We start from the raw sequence: 25,278 nt of genomic DNA, 5'->3' as shown, positions 1-25,278 counted from the left end.
TACAATCGCTTTCTCTTAGTCTCTTTCGCTCTCATTACTTCAAAAGTTCCCGCAAGCCCATATGTAAAAAAAAAAAAAAAAAATTTTACGGAAATCGACGTAAAGGTCTACTAGAGACGAAAGATTGCCGGACTTGCTTGTCTCACGCAAGAACCACACATTTTAAGAACCACACCGATTAATGAATTTAATTTTGTAATAATTTTTTTGTTTCTAATAACGGGTTACTACAAGTAACCATTACATTTAACAAATCATTTCTACTAAATGCTCAAGGCCTGAAATTTTGGGAATGTTGCTAGTCCGTTACATCGACCTCATTGCGCAAATGGCATTCATATTTTATTAAACCTGAAAGGATGAAAAACGCGAAGTTGGCCTCCATGGAATTTGAACTGGGAACATAACAACGGACGAAATGCCGCCAAACATTTTTAATTATAGCGGTTTCATATTTTGGCACAAGACCAGCAAATTCGGCAGAGGGAGTAAGTCGATTAACATCGACGCCAGTATGCAACTGGTACTTATTTTATTGACGGAAAGAGTGAAGGACAAAGTCGACCTCGGCGGAATTTGAACTCAGAATGTAAAGATAGACGAAATACCTATTTCTTTACTACCCACAAGGGGCTAAACATAGAGGGGACAAACAAGGACAGACAGACGGATTAAGTCGATTATATCGACCCCAGTGCGTAACTGGTACTTATTTAATCGACCCCGAAAGGATGAAAGGTAAAGTCGACCTCGGCGGAATTTGAACTCAGAACGTAGCAGCAAACGAAATACCACTAAGCATTTCGCCCAGCGTGCTAACGATTCTGCCAGCACGCCGTCTTCAATAATATTCTTTTCTACTCCAGGCACAAGGCCCGAAATTTGGGGGGAGGGGAAGCAGTCGATTAGATCTACCCCAGTATGCAACTGGTACTTAAATTATCGAACCTGAACGTATGAAAGGACAAAGTTGACCTCGGCGGAATTTGAACTCGGAACGTAAAGATGGACGATATACCTATTTCTTTACTCCCCACAAGGGGCTAAACATAAAGGGGACAAACAAGGACAGACAAACGGATTAAGTCGATTATATCGACCCCAGTGCGTAACTGGTACTTATTTAATCGACCCCGAAAGCCGACCTCGGCGGAATTTGAACTCAGACGAAATACGGCTACGCATTTCGCCCGGCGTGCTAACGTTTCTACCAGCTCGCCGCCTTAAAAACATTAGCATAATAAGGCGCATCGATTTCTGTAAAAAATTTTTTTTTTTTTACATATGGGCTTGCGGGAACTTTTGAAGTAATATACATACATATACACATACACCGAGTAAAAAATTTCAGTTATCTCTTTCTTTCACACATTACTCTCTGTCTCTTCACACACACTAACAGAAGCACTTCACTTACACAACATACTGTCTGTCTCCCACACCCCATCAAACACACACACACACACACATGTACATCAATGCTCCCATGCACGGTAACTTCAAAAGAACTTCCCTCGTCATACAATCGCTTTCTCTTAGTCTCTTTCGCTCTCATTACTTCAAAAGTTCCCGCAAGCCCATATGTAAAAAAAAAAAATTTTTTTTACGGAAATCGACGTAAAGGTCTACTAGAGACGAAAGATTGCCGCATAATAATGATGTAGTTTTCCGATTGCAGTTCCACGGGAAATATTGATAAATAGGTTTAATTGCATGCGAACCGAACCCTTTCAGAGTTCACAATATAAGTTCTTAATGTCATATTTCTTGTAGGATGTTATATATGGAAGTGAAATTGATCAATAATTTCAATAAAATATCTCTTCAATAATTTCAATAAAATATCTATCAAATTCGTGACATTAAAACTATGAAAGACCATACCATTTTAATCCCGAGCAACGCCGGGTATTTCTTCTAGTGTTTGATAAGCTGAAATAGATGCAGGGTAATTTGGCTTGATTTAAAAAGTAAATAAAAATTAAGGGGGAGATAAGTAGTAAAAACGGACGAAATGCTGCTAAGCATTTTGTCCGGCATGCTATATATATAATGGTTCTGCCAGGTCACACCGTACAAATTGCATAGCTTGAATGTATGTAACTAGAAATTTATTTGAAGATTTGGCTGCTGTTTCTAGCAAAGGTCTAATACAAATTTTGTGGCTGCGAAATTTAATACGAATTTAAAAAGAAATTGGCAATCTTTCGTCTCTAGTAGACCTTTCCGTCGATTTCCGTAAAAAATTTTTTTTTTTTTACATATGGGCTTGCGGGAACTTTTGAAGTAATGAGAGCGAAAGAGACTAAGAGAAAGCGATTGTATGACGAAGGAAGTTCTTTTGAAGTTACCGTGCATGGCAAGCATTGATGTATATGTGTGTGTGTGTGTGTTTGATGGGGTGTGGGAGACAGACAGTATGTTGTGTAAGTGAAGTGCTTCTGTTAGTGTGTGCGAAGAGACAGAGTAATGTGTGAAAGAAGAGATAACTGAAATTTTTTACTCGGTGTATGTGTATATGTATGTATATTACTTCAAAAGTTCCCGCAAGCCCATATGTAAAAAAAAAAAAAATTTTTACGGAAATCGACGGAAAGATCTACTAGAGACGAAAGATCGCAAAGAAATTTTTATTTCATAGACTTTTAATAAATCCAACGTATTTTCTTTCTGAGGATGAGAGCTCACGCGTAGTTTGTGAGGTGTGTGTCTGAGAGGGAGAGGAGAGATTGAAAGGTCGATCTTGCTTTACAATCTGTTTTGTTACAAAGCCCCAAAGCCCATCCCACAAGTGGGTGGAGTTTATTCATAAAACACTTTTAACAATGCGGACTGTTTTGAGATATAAAGATAGGTATATTTTGCGCTGAACATAAACAAGATTAACCTAAAATTAATTGACAGACAGTTATGTGCGAGTAAAAAAAATATAACAAGAGCACAAATTTGTGGGGGCAAAGAATACCCTACACGAGTATACCCACACCTAGATTTTTGTTCCATTCAGAAAAATGGATATTTTTTAAAGAAATTTTCTACGGCTGTGTGGTAAGTAGCTTGCTAACCAACCACATGGTTCCGGGTTCAGTCCCACTGCGTGGCATCTTGGGCAAGTGTCTTCTGCTATAGCCCCGGGCCGACCAATGCCTTGTGAGTGGATTTGGTAGACGGAAACCGAAAGAAGCCTGTCGTATATATGTATATATATATAAGTGTGTGTGTCTGTGTTTGTCCCCCTAACATTGCTTGACAACCGATACTGGTTGTTCCCGTCACTTAGCGGTTCGGCAAAAGAGACCGATAGAATAAGTACTGGGCTTACAAAGAATAAGTCTTGGGTCGATTTGCTCGACTAAAGGCGGTGCTCCAGCATGGCCGCAGTCAAATGACTGAAACAAGTAAAAGAGTAAAGAGTAAGTGCGTGCGTGGCACCTTGAGCAAGTGTCTTCTACGATAGCCTCGAGCCGACCAAAGCCTTGTGAGTGGATTTGGTGGACGGAAACTGAAGGAAGCCTGTCGTATATATGTTTAAGTGGCGTAACTTCGGTATAACTACCGGATACATTTCAAGAAAGTGTTTTTTATATAGGGGGGGGTAGGTTTAGGGGGGGGAGAAAAGGGTTTCTGTTATCTTCAGAAATGTAAACAAAGCCATGCGTGTACTTATACCGTATATGTATATATATACATATATACATATACATATATTTATATATATATATACATATATATATATATATATATATATATATATATATATATATATAATTTTGAGAAAACCACTATTAAACAATTCAATAAAGAAAGATATTATTCAAACCATATAGAAAACATATACTATAAAAAAAAATATAGCTTTTTTTACATACATACATACATACAAACATACATATGCAAATATGTATGTAGACTACGTGTATATATTGTATGTATATATATGTGTGTGTGTGTGTGTGTGTGTGCGTGTATGTTGTTATAAATACGTGTGGATATTAAATCTGTATAATGTGTATAGATATGTGTATATATTTACCAATTAAAAATGTCATTTTCTCCATTCTTATTCTTGTTATTTTATACTTCAATAATTCTTTTATTCTAAGGCGACGAGCTGGCAGAAACGTTAGCACGCCGGGCGAAATGCTTTGCAGTATTTCGTCTGCCGTTACGTTCTGAGTTCAAATTCCGCCGAGGTCGACTTTGCCTTTCATGCCTTCGAGGTCGATTATATAAGTACCATCTACGCCCTGGGGTCGATGTAATCGACTTAATCCGTTTGTCTGTCCTTGTTTGTTCCTTCTGTGTTTAGCCCCTTGTGGGCAGTAAAGAAATAGGTATTTCGTCTTCCGTTACGTTCCGAGTTCAAATTCCGCCGAGGTCGACTTTGCCTTTCATGCCTTCGAGGTCGATTATATAAGTACCATTTACGCACTGGGGTCGATGTAATCGACCTAATCCGTTTGTCTGTCCTTGTTTGTCCCTTCTGTGTTTAGCCCCTTGTGGGTAGGTAATAAAGAAATAAGTATTTGGTCTGTCTTAATGTTCTGAGTTCAAACTCCGCCGAGATCGACTTTGCCTTTCACCCTTTCGAGGTCGATAAATTAAGTAAGTACCAGTTGCTTACTGGGGCCGATGTAATTGACTAGCCCCACTCCCCAAAAATTTCGGGCCTTGTCCCTAGGGAAGGGAAAAAAATATTTTTGAAATTCTTCTAAGCGATATTTTGATTGACTCGTCATACATAGAGAAATTACTTTGGATATCTCTATTCCACTTGTATTTTTAGTAACTGATTGTTGGGTGTAGTTAACTAAATTCGTTTTATCACCGATTATTTTGTTGATATCTGCCTGGATTTTTACTTATTATCATATACTCTACTAGTAGTATCGCCCGGCGTTGCTCGGGCTTGTAAGGGAAATAACTATATAAGCATTTTTAGAGAGTGATAGCCAAAAAAATGCATTAAAAATGGAAAAAAATTATGGTAAATATTTTTTTTAATCGTTGACTCATCGTAGACATTTTTAGAGAGTTACTTCCCTTATATAATAGCGAAAAGAATTAATTAAAATGGGAAAAATGATGGTAAATCTTTTTTTTAAATCGTAGACTCATCGTAGACGCGCGCTAATACCCAGAAGGGCACGATATGAATCACGACTATAAGATACCCGGTTTTGGTTAAACTGCACCGCAAAATGTGGGAGTAGTTAGGAATCTAAATCGTAGGAGACAGACACACAACCTTACTTTTATATATAAAGATTATTCTCTTCATTTAAGAGTGCTTATGGCGGATTATCTTTGAAATGGAGAAAGTATTTATGGACACATCTTAAAAGGACATACCTTTACCACTTAGAAAAGAATATATGAAAAATCTCATTTATAAGATCAACTCACATATTCATCGTATGAGGTAGCGTGCATACTACTTTGACAAGAAGAATGATTGTGATTTAATTATTATCATAATAGTATTAAGCATATCTTTATATCAGCCCAAACGGATTCCACTGTATGAACCCACTATTAACTGATTTCAAGAGTGGACTTTAAAATATTGTTAAGAACAATAAATTCCACTAATGTCCTTTGAGAAGAAACCCTCATCTAAGAAAATTGCAACAATTTTTGAAGGAATTTAGGATTAAACCAAGAATATTTGTCCCTGCAGATAAAACTGGAAACCGTTATCATTTGAAATCTGAACTTTTTACGTCTCTTAGATTAAATTGTTTCATCATCATTATGGTGTCCAGTGACTCTACTCAAGTAACTGATTTAGTGGGCATTTGCATTCTAATCACTATACATAGTGAATTTCCTGAATCAGGGGGTGGATTATATAGAGATGACACTCTTTTCATGGTTACATTCTTCACGTGTCTCAGTCTCTCTATCTTGATAGAAAATAATTATACTTAAGGTTAACTTCCTTGATATTACTCTGGATATAAATACCGAACTATACCAACCATATCATAAACCAAATAAGTGCTTAAGATATATGATTAAAATTCCCAGAAATGACAGAATATGAAATATGCTGAAACTTGATTGTGAGTGAGAGAAAAAAGATAAATACATCAAGCAATCTTATTCAAGTAAGCTACATAATAATAATAAGAATAATGACAGAAATAAAATTAGTAACAAACTAAATATTGAAGATAAACATATTATTAACATGTATATATTATTCAATTGGGTAAATGCTAAATATATGCGTGGTACAAATAATTGTGGTAATAATCATAATCTGCATGATAATAATAATTATGATAATCATAACAATGATAATGATAATAAGCATAATATTAATAATGATAATGATGATCATAATCATGATAATCATGATAATAATAACCATAACAATAATCATAATTATAATAATGATTATAATAATCAGAATAATGATTGTAATAATAATAATTATAATGATTTTAATAACAATAATAATAATGATTATAATAATAATCATTATAATGATAATAATAATAATGATAATTATAATGATAATAACAACTATAATAATAATAATAATAATAACTATAATAATGATTATAATAATTATGATTTCAATAATAATTATAATGATAATTATAATGAAAATAATAATAATTATTATTATGGTTATAATAATAATAATTATAATGATTATAATAATAATAATAATTATGATTTCAATAATAATAATTATTATTATTATTATTATTATTATTATAATGATTTCAATAATAATTATAATGATTTTGATAATAATAATGATGATGATAATTATAATGATTTCAATAATAATTATGATTATAATAATTAATAATTATGATTTAATAATAATAATAATTATAATGATTTCAATAATAATAATAATATAATGATATAATAATAATAATAATTATGATTTCAATAATAATAATGATTATTATTATTATTATTATTATTATAATGATTTCAATAATAATTATAATGATTTTGATAATAATAATGATGATGATAATTATAATGATTTCAATAATAATTATGATTATAATAATTAATAATTATGATTTAAATAATAATAATAATTATAATGATTTCAATAATAATAATAATAATAATAATAATCATAATAATTTCTTTTATTTGCCACTAGGGTGAAGGAGAATAATAACTAAAACATTATAATAATGATAGTAATTATAGTAATGAAAGTAGTAGTAGTAGTAGCAGTAGTAGCAATAATAGTAATAATCTTTTTTTTTTCTATAAGCACAAGGCGTGAAATGTTGATGGGGAGGAACTGTTGAATTGCCAGAGAGTAAAGTTTTTTGGATTAAACCACCAGAAATTTAGATGAACTTTTATAGCAGCACATAACGAAAGTAGAATTAGGAAGTATCTCAACTCACAATTTGTAAACATGAATAGAACCAATAAGTGTGAATTGTGAAATTAATGCTAATATTTTTCCTGAACTAGATTTTTATATTATGACTGTGGTAAAAGCTTTTAAGATAACACCCTCTAATAATATTAATTAATTATAATACTAATTATACTCCTGCCTTAACACCTACTACTGAGAGGAGGATCAGTATTAATTCTTTGAACCATGAGTACCACATACAAGTAAATATATGCCTAAAGTTATCTATCCTTCAGAAAATCAGTGCTTAAAAATTAAACAGTGTATTGATGTAAGGTCATAATAGGGGATTGTATGTATTACATAGGTTCATCATCATCATCATCATCATCATCATCATCGTTTAACGTCCGCTTTCCATGCTAGCATGGGTCGGACGATTTGACTGAGGGCTGGCAAACCAGATGGCTGCACCAGGCTCCAATCTTGATCTGGCAGAGTTTCTACAGCTGGATGCCCTTCCTAATGCCAACCACTCTGAGAGCATAGTGGGTGCTTTTACATGCCACCGGCACGGGGCCAGTCAGGCAGTACTGGCAACGACCTCGCTCGAATCCTTTACACATGCCACTGGCACAGGTGCCAGTAAAGCAATGCTGGTAACGATCATGCTCAGCCAGTAAGGCGATGCTGGTAATGATCACACTCAAATGGTGCCTTTTATATGTCACTGGTACAGAGGCCAGTTAGCCACTCTGGTAACGATCACACTCGGATGGTGCTCTTTGCACCCCACTAGTACGGATGCCAGTCTGCTACAAGTTGAACATCTAGATTACATAATATTTCTCATTCTTACAAGTATAGAAGAAAATGTAATTCTATGAATCTTAGTAAATGCATCTGGGATTTAAAAGATAGGAACAATGACTATGATTGAAAATGGTCCATTATTAGTTACCTATCATCATACAATACTGGTAATTTCAAGTGTGATCTTTGCCTTCAGGAACTGTATTATATGATTGCTTCTAGATTAATATAATTGAACTGTAAGGCTAATTTTACATTGAAATGTTCTCACAAATATAAAAAAACATTTAGATATTTCAATACTAAATAACCCATTAATTATAATTACTTTTCATATAATCTAATATGCATAATTTTTTTCTAAAATTTTTTTATATATTTAATAAATAGATAAACTAATTGTCATGTCGTTGAATTCTTATGTTTGTTTTTTTATTTTAATACACTGACATCATCAAAAGTGCTACTAAACAATGATTTTATTCACCATGGTGCAGGTTAAGGCTATTTTTTAAATTTTAAATTTCATTAGATATTTACATTTATCAATGTTCACAGCCAGCATAGGCATGGCTGTGTGGTTAAGAAGCTCACTCTGCAACCTCACTGCTTTGGGTTCAATCCTACTGTGCGGCAAATTGGGTGTCTTCTACCACAGCCTCAGACTCACCCATTTTGTAGACAAAATGTGTAGAAGCCTGCCAATGTGTGTGTGTGTGTGTATGCATGTATGTGTGCATGTGTGTGTTTGTCTACCCCACCACTCATGAAACCAATAAGATTAATACCAAGCTTAGAAAGAAAACAGTCTGTGAAGAAGTTGAGTATCGATGAGAGTGAGAAAAACCTGCAGCAAAGACATGAGCAGAAGATTCCAGAGAGATGTTCTATGTGAGAGCAGTATACCATTATGGGCTTCACTTGAACTTTCTCGAGTGTTTTAGTAACTGTTAGGGGCTAAAGTATTTCCTGCTCTTGAAGAGAAGGGACAATCTTGAGGATGTGTTTCTAGATACATTACTTAAGGATGAACTTTTACCACAAGAGATCCTTAGCAATAGTCAAGCCGAACATTTGGAGCAACTGTGAAAGTTACATAGTTAAGTGGTGTTTATGGTAGTGAGGCCTAATTAATATTAAAATTTGAAGCAGTTGTGAGGATTCTACTTAGGCAAGTGTTACTCATGTAATATGGGTGTAGCGCAATGATGTTTTTATTCTATTTTTTATTTTTCATTTTGAAAGAGATATGATTAAAAAAAAAATGTTCCTTCTTGAGCCATGCCAGGATCATAAGGGCCGGTCTCCCGGTTTCAGTAGTGTAGGAATTCCCCATCTGGACGGGACATCGGTCCGTCGCAAGATAACTCATTTTTGCCAGCTGAGTGGACTGGAGCAACGTGAAAATGAAGTATTTTGCTCAAGAACACAACGTATCCCCCAGTCCAGGAATCGAAACCACAACTTTACGATCATGAGTTCAACATTCTAACCACTAAGCCACATGCCTCCACAAAATAAATGCACCCTTTTTAAAGCCTAGCCAGGCTCATGGGCCTGGTTTCCCAGTTTCTTTGGCGTTTGTGTTCCCAAGCTGGATGGGACACCAGTCCATCACAGCGATACTCATTTTTGCCAGCTGAGTGGACTGGAGCAACGTGAAATGAAGTGTTTTGCTCAAGAACACAACGCATCGCCCGGTCCAGGAATCGAAATCACAATCTTACAATCATGGTACTGACACCCTAACCACTAAGCCATGATTGGCATAGCACCACTAGAAGATGCCTTTGATGTAAGTTCGGCATGTTTGTCTAGATTTTGTGTGAATGATGCATGGTTGTACCAACTGTGTGAGGATGGGCATTATAGAACCTGATGCCAAGTAGGAACTCCTAGACATATAGAAAGAATGCTGAACATAATAGAGTGTGGAAAAAAGAACATGATTAACAGAATGTGGGGCACAACAGAATTAACAGTTTGGGGCAGAAAAATTCTGTCAGATACATGCTGTAGCTGTGTGATGTGCACATATATGGGGTCCACAGATGATAAGATAGCTCTCGGGGGGGGGTCCTCTTTTACTCTTTTACTTATTTCAGTCATTTGACTGTGGCCATGCTGGAGCACCGGCTTTATTTGAGCAAATCGCCCCCAGGACTTATTCTTTGTAAGCCTAATATTTATTCTATTGGTCTCTTTTGCCGAACTGGTAAGTTACGGGGGACGTAAACACACCAGCATCAGTTGTCAAGCGATGTTTGGGGGACAATCACAGACATGCAAACATATACACACACGTACATATATCTCTCTCTATATAAACGGCAGTTTGTCTGTGCATTTTCTGTGTGTCTGTTTTCTCGTACCCTCACCCTGACCACGGCTTTCAACCGATTCTGATGAAACTTGACACACACATAGCCCAATGTCATAATTCAAAACTAACGCAGCGAAAATTTTGAAAAGTTCCCCCAGTTCTGAAAAAAAATCGATAAATTCGACATGGGGGTCGAGAATTAGAAACCCAAACCACAGACCGTCTAGGGGACGCAACTCCACCTTTTTTAACTCTCAAAAAAAAATTTACCATCATTTTTTTTCCATTTTTTTGCTATTTTTTGGCTATAACTCTCTAAAAACGCTTTATAGTTATTTCCCTTACAAACCTGAGCAACGCCGGGCGATACTGCTAGTATATATATATATATATATATATATATAAATATATACATATATACGATGGGCTTCTTTCAGTTTCCATCTACCAAATCCACTTGCAAGGCTTTGATTGGCCCGCAGCTATAGTAGAGACACTTGCCCAAGGTGCCATGCAGTGGGACTGAACCCGGAACCATGTGGTTGGTAAGCAAGCTACTTACCCACGCAGCCACTCCTACGCCTATAGATATGGTGCATTGGCCCAAGAACAAATAGACTGATGATGGGCTTTTGTGTCTGAATAATTTCCTTTATGCACTGCAAAAAGCTTTGTATCTTCACTATTTTATTTTATTTTACTTGTGTGTGTGTATATATATATATATATATATATAATATATATATATATATACATATTTGGGGGTCATCTTTACTTTGTTAAGTCCCCTACTTCTTAACCTCTTGTGTGTGACCCTTCTGTCTGGCAGTCGCCATGATAGATTGTTAGCCACTACACACATTTTTTCTCTCCTTGTTTCTCTCCTTTTTTTCTTTCTGTGTTGCTTTCTGTAGAAGAGCTTAGGCTCGAAACGTAAAAGCCTTTTTCTATTCCTGAGCGTTATACTAATACATCTGTTTGTTTTGTACACCACCTGTCTTCGTCTTTTGTTTTTTTTTTCATAAATTCTCCTCATATATTTATGTATGTGTTTTTTCTCTTTCTAGGAGTTAAATTTCTAGGAGTTACTTTAAGAGTTGATCGACATCCTATCATCACAATCATCATGGCACATACTTTGATCAGCCCAACTATGATGTTTGTACACCATCCAATTCGGCCATTCTTCTCCCAGTCACACTTCGGAGGTAACCATTCTTCCTGTTTGCCACCAACCATGAGCAACAACAGTTCAACCACAGGCATTCCCAGCTGTGCCCTAAATGACATTCTCCATTACCAGCAATTTGTGTCAGGTTTTTTACCATGGCCATCACCGCACATTCCAAGTCCATCTCCTCGAAGGCAAAGAGAAGATTATTATAATTATCCAAGTGAGTTGAATTAATTACATTTCCCTATATTTTTCTTCTCTTTTAGTTGTTGTTTTGTGTGTATTTGTTGTTGGTTAATTTCCAGATGAATCACGATTAATTTCAGGAAATTTGTTTCAAAGTTGACCTGACCAATCTTGATCATTCTTTTTTATTATTTTTGTCTTTCTGCTATAATGTCTACATTATCTTGTAACGTGAAATAAAGCGTCTTGCTCAAGAGCACAACACGCAGCCTGGTCCAGAATTTGAGCTCACAACCTCATGATCATAAGCTCGATGCTCTAACCACTAAGCCATGCACCTTCATACCGGTCACTCAGTAAAAGACATAAAAACTATAGAATTGAAGGAAATTTATTGATGTTCTTCCTATTTACAAGGAAACTAATGGTGATGCGTGTGTCCAAGGGGACAAGTGATACTGGTTTGCATTCTCAAAAGAAAGGGCTTTGTGGGAAACATTTGAGGAAGTATCCAGAAGTCCTGTCATTTTTTTTTTTCTTTGTGACAAAGTGCACAAAATTTATTTTTACCAAATTTAAAACCATTCTAAACCATTCTATCTAGAAATTGTTTTAAACATTGAAGTAACTACTTAGTTGAAGAGGAGAGCTTGTGAAAGAGAGAGAGAGAGATGGGTAGGATAAGATGGAAATTAACAGTAGAGAGTTTAATTGCCACTATTGGTTGTTTGATAAGGAGAAACTTTATTGATTTTGCTGATAAGAGGGAGTAAGAGATAGAAAGAGGAGAGAGACGGGGGGGGGGGAAGAAGATGGAAGTAGTCTAAAAAGAGTTTAAAATATATAGCGTTTGAGAAAGGGAGGGTGGGTTTAGTTTACTACAAAGAGAGAAAGAGAAGAGAAAGTGTGGACAATAGCATAGCTAGAGTGTGTGCTTCCTGGGGCAGCCCTTCTGTTTGCCACCCCCGGCCCCCATAAAAACACATATTGCCTATAGCAGACCCAAAAGTGGTGCTCTTTAAAAGTGCCCCCCCCCCCATCCATGGCTACTAGTGAGTGTGGAGAGAAAGTGAAAGTGCACAAAATAGGTCAGGTTATATTTCCCATTTTTTATACAAGGCATGGCTGTTTGGAGGCACAGGAGTGACTATGGGGTAAGAAGCTTGCTTCCCAACCACATGGTTCCGGGTTCAGTCCCATTTTGTGGCACCTTGAGCGAGTGTCTTCTACTATAGCCTCAAGCAGACCAATGCCTTGTGAGTGGATTTGGTAGAAGAAACTGAAAGAAGCCTGCTGTATGTATATATACGTGTGTATGTATGTATGTGTCTGTGTTTGTCCCCCCACCATTGCTTGACAACTGATGCTGGTGTGTTTATGTCCCCAAAACTTAGCAGTTCAACAAGAGACCAATAGAATAAGTACCAGGCTTACAAAGATTAAGTCCTGGGGTCAATTTCTTTGACTAAAAGTGGTGCCCTGGCATGGCCACAGTCAAACAATTGAACCAAGTAAAACAATATAAGAATACTTAATTATAAAAATACGGTAGGATATTTTTAATATATATCGTGAATGGCTACAGAGGTCCAATAAAGTAAAATATGATTAAAAAAGGGGTTGAGAACCACTGGCCTAAATGATCAAAGACATTCCAGATATGACCTACCACTGTATCAGATGTTACATTTTTTTTTTTTTTTTTGCTTTCTGTTTGCTAACACAATTATTTAACCTTTAACCTTAATATTCAGGTTACTCTATTAAAGTAATGTTTATTTATTCATAGTTTGGAATTAATTATGCCTTATCTCACAGCTTCGAGATATCAATAGTGTGTTTGTGTATTTTTTTAGAATGACATTGTAGGGTAGGTGTGAGAGGCTGGATCTGTTCAGTTTGAACATAAAACTGGTTGGATATTTTCGCCGGATACAGCCCCGACTGGCTCCTGTGCCGATGGCACATAAAAAGCACCATCCGAACGTGGCCGTTGCCAGCGTCGCCTTGGCTGGCTTCCGTGCCAGTGGCACGTTAAAAGCTCCAACCGATCGTGACCTATGCCGGGCCCCCCCTGGCACCTGTGCAGGTGGCACGTAAAAAGCACCCACTACACTCGCGGAGTGGTTGGCTTTAGGAAGGGCATCCAGCTGTAGAAACTCTGCCAGATCAGACTGGAGCCTGGTGCAGCCTTCTGGCTTCCTCGATCCCCGGTCGAACCGTCCGACCCGTGCTAGCGCGGAAAACGGACGTTAAACGATGATGATGATGATGATGATGACAGCCTGCTTAGATGCTAAAGAGTTTAGCTGAAATTTCTGTTCAGGAAATAAGTTATTTACTATGAGTAGCAAACAAACAACAAATATTGTTTTCTTTTCTTTTCTTATATTTTTTTCTTATTTCCACTTTCCTTTCTTTCCTTCTGCAAACAAAGGTGTGGTAAGTATTTATGTTTAAAACAATTTAGATTATTTCCTGCTTTCATGTCTGTATATTTATGTGATATGATTACATATATAGGACTTTATTCACTGTTACATGCAATTATTGTGGAGACACACTGGCCCAGTGGTTAGGGCAGCAGACTCGTGGTCATAGGATCACGGTTTCAATTCCCAGACTGGGTGTTGTGTTTACTGAGCGAGAACACCTAAAAGCTCCATATAGCTCCAGCTGGAGGTGGTGATGAACCCTGCTGTACTCCTTTACACTTTCTCTCACTCTTTCTTCCTATTGCTGTTGTACCTGTATTTCAAAGGGCCAACCTTGTCACACTCTGTGTCATGCTGAATCTTCCCGAGAACCCTATCTTTGATTACGATATCTGGTCTGTTAGCATTTATTTGCTTATCTATATGTATCTCATAATCCCATAGGATGGTGACTGGCTCTGGATGGTGTTCATAGCAGTTTATAGGGTGCAGGATATCATAGTGACGGCATATTAACCAACTCAGTCATATCCTGGTTTTATATTCTGTTGGTGCGAGCACTAAGCAACATTGTGATCAATGCTCTCAAGTTAGTCATTGCAGGGTTTACACTTTGTGTCTATTTTATTGTGCATGATTAGATGAGAGTTCCAGGTGAGGAAATTCTGATACTGTACCACTGGGATAAATCTTTTCTGTTTTAGCATTCAAACCAATGCTCTGCAGATACTGATGTGTTCTTCTCATATCTACATCCATCCCAGCTTGTTTGCTGTATTGCCCATACAAAGGGTTTTTCTTGCCAATCCCTACAATTTTCTGCCTTAGTGAGTGGTGTGTCCTCATCACCATCACCATCATCAGAATTAGGGTGGTTAAGCTTTCTTACTCTGTTCATGTTGTCTTACCAGCTGTTTCATCCAGTCAGTGTTACTTTAGATGTACTTATTATTATTATTATTATTATTATTATATTATTATTATTATTATTATTATTATTTTCATGGTTGATGTTATAACTATTTATACCTATATTCTTGATACAGGTAAACAGAATGGAATGTCATCGCTGCTGAGTTTGCAGTCAGCCATAGTTCCTCCTGCTGCACATAGACTTGCATTAGCCCAGTCATCAAAACTGCTTAACCAATTCCAACATGTCAAAGAAGAACCCACCACCACTAGTCTTCAGGATCCACACCATCTTAACCAACTTCGGCGGCAACAACATGTGCAACATTCCAGTCATTTGAGACATCAAAAACAACAACTTGAAGAACTACGACTGAAGACAACAGCCCATAACCAGTTCCACTGTTCTAATAGCAGTGAATGTGGCTGTTGTGAAACTGTTGTAAATTCTTCAATTGCTAAAAATAACAGTTGCTGTAATAGTAATAATAATAATAGTAACAATAATAATATTAAGGCTAATAGTAATTATAACAAAGCTAATATTGATGATGACGGTAGTGGTAGTGATGACAAAGATGTTGAAGGTGATGATTCCTACAGGTGTAAATCACCAGCATTTAATTTTCGGAATCTTGGTAAATCCATGGAAGCAATTGAAGAGGCGAAGCAAAAGAGAAAAAGGCAAATTTCAACGCCGGAACCCGAAATCGATGTTGTGACAATAACAGAGGTTCATCATCTTGAAGGAAAAATAAATGAGAACAAGCAGCATCTTGGAATTTTGGTGGACAGCCCGGAGAAATCGATGAGTGTCGCAGACAGCCAACACTTACACAAGCATCACAAACTAACAACCACGACGACGACCACCACCACCAAAACAGCTGAATCAAATAAAGTTGTTTATAAATATGAACTCACCAAAGACAGCAATAGTAGTAGTATTAACAGTAACAGTGTTATTAATAGTGGTAGTAATAATGGTGCTAATGACAATATGTTCACAGAAGTACGAAAATATCAGCACTTCCGTCGCCAGCTCTTAAGTAGTCAGCAGTTTCATAATAGATTGCAGGAGTTGCATCATATCAGAACCCCTCGTCGGTGAGTAACTAACGTGCTATCATTTTGGTATCTTGTCTTGTGTTCTGTTCATTTAGCTTGTGATTATCTATTTAGATTGATTGATTGATTTTTAAAAAGTATACTAACGTAGCTGTGTGGTAAGTAGCTTGCTTAACAACCACATGGTTCCGGGTTTGGTCCCACTGCATGACACCTTGGGCAAGTGTCTTCTGCTAGAGCCTCAGATCAACCAAAGCCTTGTGAGTGGATTTAGTAGACGCAAACTGAAAGAAGCCTGTTGTATACACACATTTTTTTTTCCCTCCTTGTTGCTCTCCTTGTTTCTTTCTGTGTCCCTTTCTGTAGAAGAGCGTAGGCTCGAAACGTAAAAGACTTTTTCAATTCCTGAGCGTTATACTAATACATTTGTTTGTTTTGTACACCACCTATCTTCATCTTTTGTTTTTTTCATGAACTTTCCCTATATATATATATATATATAATATATATATATATATATATATAATATATATATATATATATATATTATATATATATATATATATATATATATATATGAGTGAGGTCGTTGCCAGTGTCACTGCACTGGCTCCTGTGCAGGTGGCACGCAAAAAACACCATTTGAGCATGGTTGTTGCCAGTACCGCCTGACTGGCCCTCATGCCGGTGGCATGTAAAAGCATTCACTACACTCTCGGAATGGTTGGCATTAGGAAGAGCATCCAGCTGTAGAAACTCTGCCAGATCAGCTTGGTTCACCAGACCTCTGTCAAACCATCCAACCCATGCTAGCATGTAAAGCAGACATTAAACGATGACGATGATGATGGTCGTCATCGTTGCCGCGCCATCACCATCATCATCATCATCATTGAAATCTTGATACTACAACATAATGCATGATTAATTTGAAATAATATTTTCCATCTGTTTGTACATTGTCTTTGAAAAAGTAATCTGAACACAAAAGGGTTGAAATGGTCCCATTTTATAAGTAGTCATTAATTCCATTTCATGCTATTTGTACAATCTGTTTTTAGGTTTCTCTCCTATTTCCAGTTTTAAAAGAAAATATTTATCTTTCTTTTACAGATTTCAAAAACCTGGAAATATCACTACATCACTGAGAGCTAGAAGATCTAAATTTAAAAAAGGGTGAGCCTCATATTTTTTTATAGACTGGTGAATTCGTTTTGGTAAAAGAAACAGGAATGGCTAAATTAGTTATTATTTATGGTATCATGGTACCTAGTGTGGTGCATCATTAATATAAACAGGCTTCAGGAAACAACCACAAGGTACAACAGTCAAAACGAGATTGTAAAAACCAAGATAAGGGTACTAGTTTTACAATCTGAATATATCAGTGTATAACATGTTTTGGTCTTATTAGACCTTTTTAGCAAATTACAGTTTAATCATGGCTGCCAGTTCTTGGAATGACTAGAGAGATAAGTTGTAACATGCTGGACTTAGCCATAAAGATTGGTTAGTTAGAATCCTGTGATTAGTAAATGTGGCTGTGTTAATAAAAAAGGTTCTTGTATCTTTCCACTGCTAATTTCTCGTCTATGGTCACAGGTCCTACAGATAGTTGCAGTGCCAGTCAAAATTGATGGGGTTTCCCAGAGCAAGAGTGATAAAAATGTAACTTGTTCTGCAAATTACAAGAAATCCAAAGATAAAATATTTGGTATGCTTAAGTTTTTCAATGATAGTGGGCATTACTGCTCTTTTCAGGGCTTCAGGATTTCACAGTGACCCTGGCAGGGTGGCTAGCATGTTCTATATACCTTGTGAAAGGACAACCCGCATTTCTGCCCAGGGCTGCTTACCAATTTTTATGGCTAAGAAGTCCAGCATGTTACAACTTATCTCTCTAGTCATTCCAAGAACTGGTAGCCAGAAAAGGTCTAATAAGACCAAAACATGTTATACACTGATATATTCAGATTGTAAAAATAGTGCCTAATCTTGGTTTTTACAATCTCATTTTAACTATTGTACCTTGTGGTTGTTTCCTGAAGCCAGTTATATTATACTAATACATCTGTTTGTTTTGTGCACCACCTATCTTCATCTTTTGTTTTTTTCGTGAACTTTCCCTATATATATAATATATATATATATATATATATATATATATATATATGAGTGAGGTCGTTGCCAGTGCCACTGCACTGGCTCCTGTGCAGGTGGCACGTAAAAAACATTATTTGAGCATGGTTGTTGCCGTTACCGCCGCTAACCTACATATCTACAGACCATTCCCTTATTTGCAAACTGGAAACCTAATGGATGGGGGTTTACATCACCACACCATAAAAGACCCTTAGATTTTGAAAACACACCAGTTTACTTAGGTGTGATTAGGCTTCAGCTATCAGTTTTACAGCCCCTCTGTGGTCCAACCACTATTCATATCATCAACATTGTTTAAACATCAGACCAATGCAAGGATGGGTCAAACCGAATTTGCTAGTGCAGATTTTCTTTGGCTGGATGCCCTTCTTGTCACTGACCCTCACCTGTTCCCAAAATAATTGCTGGATATGTTTCCATGGAAGATTAGAAATGGGACTATTTGTATGATGGTTATGTTCATTTAAAACCATCACATGATATATTTCCATGCACATGAACAGCAGGCTTCTTTCAGTTTCCATCTACTAAAGTATAAAGTGTTTGGCATTAGGAAAGGCATTCATCCATAGAATCCATACCATAGCTAACGTTGGAGCATGACGCAGCCCTGTGGTTTGCCAGATCCTGTCAAACCATCCACCATTGAAAACAGATATAAATTGACAATGATGACTACAATGAGAATAGACAAGGATAAATCCATTTGCACGATGACAACAATGAGGAGGAGAAGAACGGATGATGATAAATTCATTTACATGGTTTTGAATGGACAAGAGTCGGGCTATAGCAGAAAGTTATTTACCCAAGTAACAAGGTGGCAAGCTGGCAGAAACGTTAGCACGCCAGGTGAAATGCTTTGTGGTATTTCGTCTGCTGCTGCATTCTGAGTTCAAATTACGCCAAGGTCTACTTTGCCTTTCATCCTTCCGGGTTCGATAAATTAGAAAGTTATTTACCCAAGTAACAAGGCAGCGAGCTTGGCAGAAACGTTAGCACGCCGGGTGAAATGCTTTGTGGTATTTCGTCCGCTGCTGCGTTCTGAGTTCAAATTCCGCTGAGGTCGACTTTGCCTTTCATCCTTTCGGGGGTCGATAAATTAAGTACCAGTTATGCACTGGGGTTGGTGTAATCGACTTAATCTGTTTGTCTGTCCTTGTTTGTCCCCTCTATGTTTAGCTCCTTGTGGGCAATAAATAAATAAGAAAGTTACTTACCGAAAACAAACATCATGAAACACACAGTCATATTTATTGAATTTCTACTCATTTTATTTTTACAGTGAGAAACGAGTATACATTTGTCAGTATTGCCAACGAAGTTTCACCAAAGCTTACAACCGAAATATCCACGTGAGAACACATACAGATGAACGTCCTTATCAGTGTGATAAGTGCTTGAAATGGTTCCGTCGGCGAGATCACCTTCGAGATCACAAGTAAGTTGATACAGAATGTTAATTGCCATGAAACACAAATACATAATTAAATTGTTTTTTTTTTTAAATATATATATATATATATATAAACGATTGTAATGCTAGACTTAAGACATCAATGTTTATGTCAACATTATATTTCTGGAATGGTTATAATATATGAGGTGTTCAGTTGACATGGAAAAGCCTATTAGATTTCTCTCTCTCTCTCTCTCTGTCTCATGTGTTTCAGTCTGTCTGTCTGTCACTACCTCTTTCTGTTTCTTACTGTCTGCCTGTCCATCTCTCTCTTTGTTTTTGTGTTTCTCTCTCTCTCTCTCTCTCTCTTTTTCTCTCTGTGCTTCTGTATTTCAGTCTGTCTCTGTCTCTTACTCTCTCTCTCTCCTCTCTCTCTCTCTCTCTCTCTCTCTCTATCTATCTATCTATCTATTTATCTATCTATCTATCTATCTATCTATCTCTTTCTCTTTCTCTCAGTTTCTCTGTTTCAGTCTGTCTGTCTGTCTCTTTCTCTCTGTTTCTGTGTTTCTCTCTCTCTCCCTCTCTCTCTCTCTATCTATCTCTCTCTCTCTCTCTATCTGTGTTTCAGTCTGTCTGTCTCTCCTGTTTCTTTCTGTCTGTCTGTCTGTCTCTTCTTCTATGTTTCTCTCTCTCTCTCTCTCTTCTCTCTCTCTCTCTCTCTCTCTCTCTCTCTCCCAGTTTCTGCGTTTCATTCTGTCTCTGTCTCTTACCATGTTTCCCTCTCTCTCTCTCTCTCTCTCTCCCCTCCCAGGTATGTAATCCCTGTATATACATACATTTTGCATTTGTGCCTCTGTGTGTGTCTTATGTGCACGAGTTTGTATATTGTACTGTGTCTATAAATAAGCATATTTATTTACCATTTAATTTTGTATTCTCACCAGATATACTCATCAAGAGAAAAAACCATTTATTTGTGAAATTTGTGGGAAAGGTTTTTGTCAGTCAAGAACTTTAAAATCACATACAGCTGTTCATCATCCTGCAAGGTAATTATCATCATCATTATCATTCTTCTTTTTCTTCTTATTATTAACACCTCTCATTTTTCAAGCACCTTCCAGAATATTCGAGCGGTTCCAAGCAGTGCTGTTTTCTGCAAGCGCTCCACCCTTATTGCAGCCCCTATTTGTTCCATTTACTTCTCAAGAATTTTTCTCGCTGTTCCCAGGGCTTCAACAATTATTGGTACTACTACCACCTTTTCCATCGACCACAACTGCTTAACCTCCCAAGCTAACCTATCATACCTATCGACTTTTCTTTCTTCCTCATCGCATACCTTGCTGTCAGCTGGGCATGCTATATCTATGATCCAGCATAGTTTGCTTTCTTTCTCAATTAAGACTAGGGCTTCAACAATTATTGGTACTACTACCACCTTTTCCATCGACCACAACTGCTTAACCTCCCAAGCTAACCTATCATACCTATCGACGTTTCTTTCTTCCTCATCGCATACCTTGCTGTCAGCTGGGCATGCTATATCTATGATCCAGCATAGTTTGCTTTCTTTCTCAATTAAGACTATGTCTAGCTTCCTATTCTCTATCTCATGGTCGCACTGGATCATAAAATCCCACAGGATCATTGCATTATCATTTTTGATGATGTCTTCGGGTTTATGATTGTACCGATTTTTTGCTCTGTCAAGTCCATACTTGTTGCAAAGTGTCCGATGGACAAGCCTTACTAAATTGTCGTGGCATCTCTTATATACCTTAAACATCAAACAATAAGAATGCGTGCTCAACACTTCATTGGTAGATAAAATGTCTTTATTTTTGTATTGAGGCTATCATTGGTTTCATGTTAAGAAAAATATCTTAATATAGTAACAATTTTTCAAACCAATCATATCTCCATGGTCTTCCAAAATGGAGATGAACATCATCCCTCCATGTGATTGGCATGAAAAATTAAGATATTTTTCTTAACCTGAAACCAATGGTAGCCTTAATCATCACACACAAATAAGAAATGTACATGTAATATACATGTATTTATGAATACATATATCTTTTAATAATATATTATTATTATTATTATTAATATAAGGAAATTAATATCCAAACTCACCATAAAGATATACCCATGTGAAAGAACTTATTGCATTTAAAATATATATAAAATAAATAAATATAAAAATATAAAAATAATGTTTAAAATAAATTTGATAGTTTAAAAGTTTTGAATTAATTATTTAAAGCATCTTATGATCGTTTCGCAGAAGAGTTGTTCCTATAATGAAATTGTATATTGATAAGCATTTATAGACAACTCTTCTGCTCTTCAGAGATATAAAATATGAATATTTTATAATATATTACATTTCTCTTTATTCAGGTTACCACTCTGAGCATCAGCTGAACTTCTGCCAAATTCCAGCATGCAAAGATTTGTTGCCAAATCAACAGAAATATATTGACGAGAAGTATGTACATACAACTGCAAAGAAGGATTCCTTAAATTACCTTTTTGTGACATTTCACACTCAAGCACACATCCTCAGAGATGTACTTGCCAGCCATGTGAATTCTATTTGAGACCATGTGTTGAAACTAAAACAGTTTCAACATGGAAGTTAAAAAACAAACGAAGACTAATCATTGCTAGTCTAAGTATTGAACTAGCAGTTGTTATCAGAATAAAACCTGTTATCAAGAACCATTACATAGTCAAAATGGTTTTATAAAACATTCATTTATATTACACAATTAAAATACATCTTAGGTTGCTCCTTGCATTTTTTTCCTTTGCATACACTGCATGCAGGTCCATTCAGATAAAAAAAACAATATCTGAAATTTTCTAATGTTGAATGTACATATACTGACATCATCATCATCATCATCATCATTGTTGTTCTCAATCTTAGAAATTGGTTGAAGATGTAGACTGTGCTGGAGAGAGTGGAGTTGTACCTTTTATAAACTGGACAACAGATAATCTACAACCAACTCTGTCGTGTTACCTGAGCCTGTAAACAAAACCAGATCTCTTATTCTGAAATGATTAAAGACTTTCTAATACAGGAATCATAAACATTTGGGGAAATGAGATGGCCAAGTGGGTAATGTATGAGAGTTATCTACACACATATGCACACACATATACACATCAGTCTGTGTAAATAAATTTTTCCCAAACTTTTTGACCAAATGCCTGCTTAAAATATTTGGGTCAGTTGAAATCTCAAGTGTTTTGCTTCATTTGTAGGAAGAACACTTAGTAAACTTTGTTTTTGCGAAGATAAGTTCTCTATTATTCATTCTCTCCATTGCTCTCTCTCTGGCAATAAATATGTTCCTTCCATCATGCAGAACTCTCATGCAATTTTGGTGCCACAAAAGCACCCAGTACACTTGAAGTGATTGGTAATTAATTCGAGCAGCAATAACACAGGGATTTAGCAAGCTCTTTAGCATTGCTGAGTACAAGGTAAACCCTATAGGTGTGGTGCCATGAATAAAAAAAAATGCACCCAATACCTTCTGTTAAGTGGTTGGTGTTGGAAAGTATCTAACCACAGATTTCTATGTGAAGAATTAATTGCTAGCGCAAAATATTGTCCTCTGATGCATTGAATCTTGTCAAACAGTCCTAATAATGCAATTCAATTCATTTCAGTTTTTATTGGCTCAAAAAGCAAAAGCAAGGCCATGTAGGGGGACAGGGAGTTATGTACAGGGAGGATGGTCATACAAAGAGTTCAGGCCATTTCTGGTCAAGAGAGACTTTGAACCGAGCGGTTGTTGGCATCTTCACTATCTCGTCTGGCAGCTTATTCCACGGATCCGCAACCCGGACGGAGAAAGCCCCTCTCCTTCGATTGAGATGAAATCGTCGTAAATAGATCTTAGGCATAAAGTGATGATGTCTTGGTTCACTTACTTATCAGACCAATCTGAACTGATGCCTCTACTAAACAAACACTATTCTATGAAACAGGTGTTTTTATAGTAATCAACTCTATTAATACCTTGAAATGGATCTAACTACCAGCTTCTAAAAACTCTTTGTTGCTACTCAAAGAGCTTAATATTCCTAAATTGAAGAGGCTCATGTATATTAGAAGAAACATTTTAGTCTGAGTATTAGAGTGCTGTCCAGTCTGTCTGTCACTCTTTCCTCCAGATCTGTAGAAAGAAAATGAGGACATGAGCACTAGAGCATGAGAGGACTTGGTGTAACTGTTTGAATGTTGACAATCTGGTATAGCTGACTGGACATTCAGCTCGTTTTGACAACAGTATTTTTTTTTTGACCTTGGAGACGAATACAGATGCACACAAGCACATGTATACTTGCTTACCAACCACATGGTTCCGGGTTCAGTCCCACTGTGTGGCATTTCTACTATAGCCTTGGGCCAACCAAAGTCTTGTGAGTGGATTTGGGAGAGGGAAACTGAAAGAAGCCTGTCGTATATATGTGTGTATATATTTGTGTGTGGTGTTTGTGCGTCTGTGTTTTTTCCCACCCAACATCGCTAGACAACCGATGCTGGTGTGTTTATGTCCCTGTAACTTAGCGGTTCGGCAAAACAGAGTGATAGAATAAGTACTAGGCTTACAAAGAATAAGTCCTGGGGTCGATTTGTTCGACTAAAGGCGGTGCTCCAGCATGGCCACAGTCAAATGACTGAAACAAGTAAAAGAGTAAACGAGTAAAGAGTATACAAATAGAAGCAGAGAGAAGCATTATATCTATTGAGCACAACTGACACAACCACTTTTCCCTCTTTTCACTCCCATAAAAAGAAATGTGCTCTCACACAAACAGAGAAAAGTGGGATCAGGGAGAGATTGTAAAAACCCTTAACTGTCAAATATAACATTTATTTACATTGTTTTTCAATTATCTTTTAGCTTTGAGATTTTGATTCAATGATGTATTTGTTTAAGTTTAATATGACATTGCAGGGTAGTTGTGAAAGGCCTGATCTGGTCAGCATGAACGCTAAAACAGGTAGAATATGTATCTGAATGCTAAAGGAGTAAAACATCTTCATCATCATCATTTAGTGTCCACTTTCCATGCTACCATGGTTGGACGGTTCAACTGGGGTCTGTGAAGCCAGAAGGCTGCATCAGGCTCCAGTCTGATCTGGCAGTGTTTCTACGGCTTGATGCCCTTCCTAACGCCAACCACCCCATGAGTGTAGTGGGTGCTTTTTACGTGCCACCCGCACAGGTGCCAGACAGAGCTGGCAAACGGCCACGGACGGATGGTGCCTTTTACGTGCCACCGGCACGGGGGCCAGGCGAGGTTGGCAATGGCCACAAACGGATGGTGCTTTTACGTGCCATCGGCATGGGGGCCAAGCGAGGCTGGCAATGTTAAATAAATTAACATTTAAATGCTGGTGACAAAATGGCTATACCAAGC

General features: G+C 36.8%; 1 protein-coding gene across 1 annotated transcript; it reads left to right on the top strand.

The window, feature by feature from the left end:
- Nucleotides 1-11,554: 11,554 nt before the first annotated feature.
- On the top strand, nucleotides 11,555-23,356 carry LOC115209947 (zinc finger protein 586-like). Its single transcript, XM_029778586.2, has 6 exons — nucleotides 11,555-11,881; nucleotides 15,329-16,301; nucleotides 17,376-17,438; nucleotides 19,711-19,866; nucleotides 20,772-20,876; nucleotides 22,234-23,356. Exons 1-6 carry the CDS (start codon nucleotides 11,614-11,616, stop codon nucleotides 22,244-22,246), a joined length of 1,578 nt encoding a protein of 525 aa, XP_029634446.1. The 5' UTR covers nucleotides 11,555-11,613; the 3' UTR covers nucleotides 22,247-23,356.
- Nucleotides 23,357-25,278: the final 1,922 nt, after the last annotated feature.

This window comes from Octopus sinensis, linkage group LG3, assembly GCF_006345805.1.
Source record: "Octopus sinensis linkage group LG3, ASM634580v1, whole genome shotgun sequence".
NCBI classification, from domain to species: Eukaryota; Metazoa; Mollusca; class Cephalopoda; order Octopoda; family Octopodidae; genus Octopus; species Octopus sinensis.
This window is presented reverse-complemented; position numbering and strand designations above follow the sequence as displayed.